Here is a 9,465-nt window from a genome sequence, read left to right on the forward strand (position 1 = left end):
ATCACCCCATTGCCACAGCCAGAGAGCTCCTCTTCCACAAAGCAATACTAGAATCATGACCAACAATGATATTCATGTTCTATTTCATTTGAAACTTCTTATGTATTTACAGAGCTTTTTCAAGAGAAATGAGTTTCAAAATGTGGCTAACATGACTTCATTCTCTTTATATTTGGTGAAACCAGTAATTCATTATTTTTGGCTCACGGGCTGGAACCACAAAGTGATGTATAAGATGAAGCAGTGTATAATAGATTAAATGAATAATGGAATTTAAAAAAGCTGTCTGATCTGTATTGGACCTCCAAACTGAACATTGAGTTTATAAACAGGCACAAATGGTGTCAGGAAATAACAAATATTCTTGAGCTGGACACATGTTGCTGAAAACAGATGCATATTTGTTTTGTTTTTCATTAGAAGTTCTTCAAGTCTGCTTTGCTTTTTCAAATCCCAATGTGGGATTTTTATCATCTTCACATTTGTATTCAGAACTAAATTAATCTCTACTAACCACCTCTGGCTCAGTCGTGGAACAGTAATACAAGCAAAGGAAAAACAAATATATGACAAAGTAGAATACAGTTATGAATAAACATGCTAAAACAACATCAGCTTTCTTAAAAAAAACAATCATTTTTGATTCACTGATGGCACTATTTGCTTAAGAAGAGATTAAGCAAATCAAGAATTTTTATGCATAAGTCATACGCCATTTGCAGTCGTGCAGTTGAAATAAAAATCAGCAATATCAGCTTTAAAGCATTGCTCCAGACAGAATAATCAGAAAAGAAGTCCATGTCCACCCCTCCAACATCACTGGCAGCTCTTCAGCCCTTTAGACAGAAAACAAACTACAGTCTAGAGCAGTGAAACCCAGCCCCTCCACAGATCAAAGAGGAACAAGAAGGACCGGCACTTCTGGAGTTTATGGAGGAACAGGAGGAACCAGAGCCTTCGCAGACTGAGGAGCACGAGGAACTGGTCAAGAGAACAAAATCAGGAGAAACACACCCTGAAGTGATGTGATGTGCCACTCTGTTTTTTTTTTTTTTTTTTTTTTTTTTTTTGGTGAACAGAAATAATTTTTTTTAATAGGTCAAGAAATGTGATCGTGACACCTGATGGTTTTGTAAATAATTCTGTTTCCTCTTTTTCAATAAAGATGCTATTGGGGAAATTTGCAGCTGATGTTTAATTCACAGTTTAACCACATAAATCAACCTACCATATTATATAAAAAGCCATCAAGAAAATGTAGAATGATACAAGTGACTGCAGATAAGCATCAGGTGTACGTGTGGAGTACAAAACCACATTCTGTTAATGGACGTTAATGCAAAGAACAAAAGACAGAGAGCTTTCTTTCCACTCATAAGAAGCCACCCAAGGAAACATCCAATATTTATATTTAGTCTTGCAGGAGAGTTCAGTCAGTGCAGTTTATTGACGCCATGGGACTCATCCGAGAGCCAATTGATGTGTCAAGTGGAGTAAATATAGGTTTAGTGGGCTTGATTGGGGTCGGGTCGTCACATTTGACCTCACGGGGTATTCCTCCAGTGAGAACTGACAACATACATGGAGATCCAAAGGAAATCAGACATCCTGTTCACATTTAATAGGCTTATTAGAGTGTAGGCAATCAATAAATGATCAATAAAATCCATGGTGAATATATGTGATATTGGAAAAACATTGGTATGAAAACTTTTCATTCATTCGAACATGTGGTTAAAAATTCAGACAAGAGATCAAGTGAGATGAGCTGCTTTGATCATCATGAGGGCTGCATGATCAACATCTTCAATACAAGAGGCTAAATTCATCGAGTTAAAGGACTTGTAAGAATCATGGCAGCTAAATTAGCAAAAATATTTTGTGTCTCTAATACTGATCAACATCCTGCGAGTTTCTGTACCTTGAAATAAACTCCGTAATTACAGCAAACTGGAGAAATTTTAAATGATGCCTGCTTCAAAATGGCTTAAAATGAGATCTGACGTGAAACCAGTGATCCCAAAAAGTTACTATATTTTCCTGTAATCACATGTGATGGCATTGATGCATGAGTGGACAATAATGATAATCTGTTTTGTTTTGGAAATCATTTCAAAGGCCAAATTGTGGCAAGAAAAAAATACGCCCCACAGAATCAGTTGCTGCTTCAACCATCGAGGCGAGATGGAGCCATGCTTTCATATTGTTTACAGCAAATTCTGACTCTGGCAACTGAACACAGCACAAATCAAAACCGACAGAGCGGACAACATTTGATCAATTTTTTATTGCCCAAATTTGGTGAGCCTATGTGGACTGTTGACTCAGTTTCCTGCCCTTAGAGGGCACATTCTATTTATCAGGGCTTTTCAAGACACCTAAGGTCACTGAACACAATAAACATGTTAAAAGAAAGTAAAGAAAAAAAAAACAAGTAAAAGACATTGTAATAATATTCGAAAATGTTCAGAGATTTGCAATCACAGACGATCTTCTGCATGCATCAGAATATCAGTTACTACTGTCTTTTTCTGTTATGTGAAAGTAATGTGGTCATCTGACCTCTGATCTCAAAGAAGGAACACGAAAAGCTGGAGAAATACCAAGGGCTGAAAGAGCAGCTGGAGAAGATGCTGGGCGTGAAGGCAACAGCGGTGCCAGTAGTGCACTTATAGGGGCAGTAACCCCCCAAGCTGGATGCATGGCTCCAGGAAATACCGGGAACAGACTAAGAATCTGCACATGACATACCACCCAGGAAGGGCAAGAACACAGTTTATATATATATATATATATATATATATATATATATATATATATATATATATATATATATATATATATATATATATATATACACACACACATACAAATGAGGGCCCCTGAGGCTCCAAGGGGCCACCACACTGAGAAATAAGAAAGCGTGCCTCTCTGTAGGATCATTACTCCAACATTAGCAGTATAATACAGATTAATGAATTAAAGACACCCTGTTCCTCAGACTGCAGCTCAGTAAATAGCTATCAGGTGGCTTCTTCTCTCTTCTCTCCGTCCACATCCGCGTTTCCTGTGGACGATAACAGGCCCCTAATAACGCCACACCCCCTTTCCAGGAACGCCATTTTGTTGACACACAGTCTTGCCATCAAAATAAGCTTCTTTGGAGGAGCTTTGGCGGACCGTGACATGTAATGAATTAAACACGAGCAGGCCCCCACGGTTACAGCGTCCTCCGCGTTTAGAGGAGAAAGCAGAAAAGAAAAGGGAAGCGTTGAACGAGTCGGCGCGTTTGAAGTGTTCGACCACCCATTTCAACATGAAACTCGCCGCGATTGACGTCACCGAGCCATCTTTGTGCGCCTAATCCAGGCGGCTGTTTATTACACGTTCATTACCGCACCGGGCTCCGCTTCCAGCCTGCAGCTGCCGCTCGGAAAGGAAGGGGGGGAAAAGAATCAGGAGAGGGAGAAAAACTGCTCTTTGGTGTCGAGGGGGACACGTTTCGGCGGCGGGCAGAGAGAAAGCAAGCGCTCCTCCTAGGCTATATAGGCAGGGAAACGCCACAATAACCAACCAAAGGCTACCAGAGGGGAGAGAGGAGCGCACAAGGCAATCCACATCCATCTGCCAGCCACTTAGTCCGCGCTAACATTTCCAGTCCGGATTTCAGCACAGCTGCCCAGCTAATACCGCCAGGAACATGTAAGTACTACATCGTGTATTATCCGCTTATTGTCACTATTATTAAAAAAAAAAAAAAAAAAAAAAAAAAAATCATGAATGAATTTCCTGCTCACGACTGACAGGCTGTGTGTTTTCTGAGCGCCCCTTTCTATTTCCTGGCTGTCACACACTGTGTCTCTTTTACTGTTGTTATATTCATGATTGAAAAAATATGTTTAGATTGTTGCTGGATTTAATTCCTAAGCCGCCTCGCGGGTAATGTGACCCAAACGTGAGGCTAACGCGTCGGCCTAACCTTGGAAGCAGACGGGAGGCATCGTGTTTACGTTATTAAACCCCGTTATTAGCCTTATTTTTTGGGTAATTACACGGTAAAACGAGCTCGCGGGATTTTCACCCGCTCCAGTCCGGTGCGTCTCGGTCGAGCCGTTACGCACGCATTTATTTCCAGTTTGGACTGGTTCGATGTGAAAAGGACACCGTCTGTGTGATTACCCACAGGCTACTCAAACCCACATCCAATAAATAAACCCGACGTGAGCCGGTTTCCCAATCCCCACACTTTGCGAATCGTTATCACGGGTTGATTTTTTTCGCGGCTGTGCGCCGCAGGTGACGGTTCTTCGGCTCTTTCCAGAAAGAGCAAGGGCAAAACGCTGAAGGAGCCGCACGGCGCGTTTCAGCCGCTGTCAGCGCCTCCGAAAAGCCTGTTGAACGTGTTTGCTTCGACGATATTCGACGAATATCCTGCAATGTTGAGCATATATGTCGATATTATTAGCTGGGGATGAGGCTTAGGCCTAGTTTAGGTGATATTTGCAACCTCCAGCGGGGGGTGGGGATAGCCTAGCCTTCTACTGTATGTCGTCGATTGTCGTGCGAGGGCGGACGGCAGTATATCTCCCCTCATTTCACACCGTTGCAGTCTCTGGCTACGAATAAACCACGTCAAAAGCTGCCATTTGTGCATTTCATTTAGGATTTCGTGTTTTCTCCGGTGTAAAGAAAAGGTAGACTTCAAAAAACGCTGGAATAGCTCGGTGCCAGCGCACGTCGTGCCATTCAACAGAGGCATGCGCTCTGTGTACTATAACTTACCTTTGTCACCACATTTTATCACCACGGTGTATTAAATTGTTTTAAATCCACCCCCCCTCCACACTCACACACACGCACACATTAATAAGGAGCCTCCCCGCCCTCCACGCTGAAAGGCTGTAGGTGTATTCCCAGGCCCCAGTGTGAGCCGGTGTGGTCCACAGCACCATACGTGTGTGTGGGGACCTGGGGTGTGTGTGTGTATGTGTGTTCTCATAAATGATAAGGGTCAGGATCCAGTGCAGCAGCTTCAAACAGAAAGGAAAAGAGAGTCAGGCTGGGATCAGACACTTTCCGGTCTGGGCTGCTGTGGCGCTGTCCGGTGCTGACATGAAATGTCGCTGTCCAGTGCTGAAAATCACACCGCCTGCTTTTCTGTGACAGTGACCACCCGAAACAGGGCCTTCTTTGCTTTGTCCTTTCTATCTATCTATCTATCTATCTATCTATCTATCTATCTATCTAGACACTATGCAGTCAAGCTATGCATGTAATTTGACTGTGTCACTCCATTAAAAGGCGGTAATAAATCAGAATAGCAAAATGAGAAAAAGCAACAAATACAAAACAGATCTGCTTCTGATCTCTTTAAAGTTGGGTCCTAGAAGATAAAGAGCACATTATTTGCAATCCCAAAGCACAAAGACATCAATATCATATACTTACTATATGGCATATAAGGCAATATCACTTGTGTAGTATTCACAAGTGGTATTATAATCACAATAGTCCACAACAATATCACATTTAGCTTATATTCTACAACCTTATTCATCCATCCATCCATGCATCCATGCATCCATCTAGTCTATTCTCTAATTGTATCAACCTTAAATAGACCCTCCGATCTTGTGACGGCCCTTTCTGAAAACCACAGGGCAAGACTATTTTTATGAGCTCTATCTTGAAAGAAGGTTAATATATTTAGCCTCCTTTGCAAACATATTAGCAGTGGACCGTGGAAAGAAAAGGAGCTAACCAGCATCTCAGGAAGGGTGGAAATCCCACGCCAATGTTGAGAGAGAAAATAATGCAAAAACCTATCAAGTATTATTTTTTCGGGGGAAGTCCAAAACTGACGTTTTAAAGGTCCGGATAACTCCTCATGTGAGCATACATGTGATGTTGGCTTGAAATTTGTCCTTTCTGTTTTCATCCTGTCTCAAGTTGTGTTTCATAAAGCTGGGTGTGACTGTCACAATGAGAACCATGTAGACTATTGTGTTCTACTATTGTGTTCTCTAAAAAGGGAGGGTTCTGTGAAGGAAACACAAACAGTAGGTTCTCACAGGATGCGGAAGCGAGTGAGAAACCTTGTCACAGCGCTCACAGCTCTTCCTCGTGCTAGTTAAGACGTGATGACAGTGTGAACCTTTGCACATATTACACCTTTGTGGTAAAACTGTGTTTTTGCAATTGAATAGAAGCATACAGAAATGATGGTGCCACGTTTCTGACATACGCATGGATCATTTCATTTATGTAATATTATGTGAACATTGTGGATTTCCCTGGCTGCGCTCTCGGGCCTGATTGGCAGCTGATAGGGACCACCCCAAACACCAGGCCAACTATTCAAAGGATTTGTTGTTGTTAGAGGATTAGTAATGTGTGAGCATGCAAAGGTGACCTTTATACAGAGTTTGGTCTCTCACTTGTACAGTAGCTTGGTTACAACTCGAGTATATTGGTCATACGATGCTGCAGCTTTAGCTTCATGAGGGAGGTCAAGTTTACACTTTCACTTTTAAATGGTGATTTAGTCTTGGACAAATAGGGAGGTATAGAGCTAGATTTATATTGATCGTATTATTATTTATAATCAGTTGTTAGGTTGCTGATGATGCATCCTGGCTGAATGTTTCATTTGATGGTTTTTGGTCGGGTATCCCATCCTATTGTTGCTTCATTTATGTGATTGAAACTGTGCCTTACTGCTGTGTAAATTTTACAGACGATCTTGATTCTACTGATTTACTACAAAAACAAAATGCTTCAATGAGCAAAAGGCAAAAAGGCCCTTCCAAGTTTAAAAAGCAGATTAATGAAGTGAAGATTCCAATAAGGACAAATCGCAGTCCCTTCCTCAGTCTAAATAAAGCTGAGATGCCGCTTGGAAATGGTCTTGTCCTGGAAGTCATCTCAGTCGATTTGGAAATAGATTTGAATTTAATCCCAAAGTCATCAATGCTATAATGCTCTGCTAAATTTTTATGTGACTTTTTCAAACAACTTCCTTTGTATTTCGGATTCTTTTGGCAGAAAATGAATGGTATTTCTAATATTTGTCAGTGGGTGTGGAGAGTCAGGAGCATTTGAAAGACAGTGAGCTCCGCGTTTTTGATGGGGTTTATATTATTTTGATTTGTCTGCACTACACCTTCAATCCTCATCTTTCTTTAACACAACCAGTTGTAAAAGCTCCATGAAACCGCACTGCATCCAAGAAAAGCAATACAAAGGTTTTTTTTTTCTTAATAATGATTAATTTTTTTTTTTTTTTTGGGGGGGGGGGGGTATAGTGCAGAGGGTAGTGCTACATGTAGCAAAGCATTTTTCATGGAGCTTTGGCTTTTCACTGGTAAATGACACTCTCACTTAAATTCTGTGTGTCACCCTGCAGTCATTATCTGTGCAGAGTGCATCCAAAAGATGAGGTCTATGTAGGCCAAAAAAGCACAGGACATGACAAATCAACTTGACTTTTGAAAGAGCCTCGTTGATTCTTTTTTGCAATAGAAAGACAGTCTTTCAATATTCGTCACATATAACAAACATCGCTGCTCACATATGCAAGTGTTTACTTTGAAACCCTTCGAATTATCTAAATTAGATGTCTGATTCTGTTTAAAATGGGAGATGTTCGTCCATTTGAGCCTGTCGCTCTGTGCTACTAAAGCCTTTTTTTGTTAGAGTTGGTAACTAATCATTTTACTGAGGTGGGCTGAATTAGACAAAATTAGAAACAATCACTAATGGAGGCGTTTCTTTTTGTAAATGTGTTTTCATAACAGCATAAGCTCATTTTAAAAAGGACTGAAACTCAAATGTTCTTAGTTGCCTCCTTTTTCAAAGAGACTGCTGTCTGACCTTTCATTAAAAGTCAGAATCTGTCATTGTTTTGTCTTTACATCTGTCCTACATTGCTTATCTTTTTCTTCTCTTTGCTTATCTGCATCAGTAGCAGCATTGTTTCGTTTTCCTGGGAGGCACGTCTTGTGTGCTGCTATATACCGGTGTTTTTGTGTCACCAGGTCTGCCCCAGCTGCTGGAGCCCCAGCCCCAGAGGGAGGGAATCAGGCTCCTCCTAACCTCACCAGCAACCGCCGTCTGCAGCAGACACAGGCACAGGTGGATGAGGTGAGAAAACGCTTCAACTTTCTTCCCCTTTCGCTTAATTATGACCTCCGGAAACCATGAAATTGGGGTCTACTTGAAAGTCATCACCGCCGTTATGTCATATCCAGCAGTCTGGTTCCTCTGTGTTCAGCCCAGACACACACTTGAGCCTCCCGTGTGGAAGGTGATCACAATACAAAACTGTGTGTCTGTGTGTGTCTCCTCAGGTGGTGGATATCATGCGTGTAAACGTGGATAAGGTTCTGGAGCGTGATCAGAAGCTGTCAGAACTGGACGATAGGGCTGACGCCCTGCAGGCTGGAGCCTCTCAGTTTGAGACCAGTGCTGCAAAACTGAAGAATAAATACTGGTGGAAGAATGCCAAGGTGAGAGCAAAGAGTGTGTTACAGACCTGAACAGAACAAGAGAAAGAATGTGTTCAGTTAGACCTTTTTACCGAGGTTTCATTGGTTATTTTTTGAGTTGAAAAACACAGACAGCATCGTAAGATTACACGTTGGGCACTTCCTGCTGCGTAGAACAAAAGATGAGAGGAGCAGTGATATTGATGCAGACGACGGTGGAGTGAATACTCGTGTGCAGAAAAAAGTCGAAGATTGTTTTTTTTTTTCTTTTAATCCTTCTGTGATTGTTGTTCACTCTGTCTGTTTTTCTGAAGTGGGGGCTGCTTTTCTAACAACTGTCTTTTAATGAACCGTCTGCCTACAGATGATGATCATCCTGGGTGTGATATGCGTGATTGTGCTCATCGTCATTATCGGTAAGAACCGTTAGAAGAGATTTGTGCTGTTGCATTTGAGAACGTAATTACATTGCAAATACTCGTTCACAAAACAGATTGAAATATTTATCCGTGTTTTTTTTTTTTTTTTTTTTTTGCTTAAAAGATTACAAATCAGTCCTCTTTTCTTTCTCTCCACAGTCTACTTCAGCACCTAAGAAGAGTCGATCCTACCCCAGTCGGATCCCAGCTTCCTCGCTACAGAGAAAAAAACCCTCAAATTGATGACAAAATTAACCACAGATGATTAATTTATTATATATGTATACATATATAAATATATATGTATATATGTGTATATATATATATATAGATATATCTCCCCCAGATTAGCCGCGATATAACACCCCTCCACCCTTCAGGGCCCCATTGCTCCCCCACTTCCACCACCTCGCCTCTGGACCCCTGTCACTATCTGTCCTGTGTGTGGCCCTGTCTCCTTTCTGGGTACTCTTGGCTTTTCTAATCTGCCATACTGAGAACCAAACACTTGTGACGATGCAACAACAGAAAAGGAAACAACGATTGGCGATAATTGTTAC

The 9,465-nt window shown here is 41.4% G+C and overlaps 1 protein-coding gene across 1 annotated transcript in view; it reads left to right on the forward strand.

The window, feature by feature from the left end:
• Positions 1-3,440: 3,440 nt before the first annotated feature.
• vamp2 (vesicle-associated membrane protein 2) overlaps positions 3,441-9,465 on the forward strand; it is a 6,196-nt gene continuing 171 nt past the window's right edge. Inside the window, exons 1-5 of the mRNA XM_030101830.1 lie at positions 3,441-3,702; positions 8,037-8,142; positions 8,349-8,507; positions 8,851-8,902; positions 9,065-9,465. The exon at positions 9,065-9,465 is cut by the window's right edge and continues 171 nt beyond it. Coding sequence (XP_029957690.1) covers positions 3,701-3,702; positions 8,037-8,142; positions 8,349-8,507; positions 8,851-8,902; positions 9,065-9,081 — 336 coding nt within the window. The 5' untranslated portion in view covers positions 3,441-3,700 and the 3' untranslated portion in view covers positions 9,082-9,465. The remainder of the gene's footprint in view (positions 3,703-8,036; positions 8,143-8,348; positions 8,508-8,850; positions 8,903-9,064) is intronic.

Source organism: Salarias fasciatus, chromosome 10 (assembly GCF_902148845.1).
Source record: "Salarias fasciatus chromosome 10, fSalaFa1.1, whole genome shotgun sequence".
Lineage (NCBI taxonomy): Eukaryota > Metazoa > Chordata > Actinopteri > Blenniiformes > Blenniidae > Salarias > Salarias fasciatus.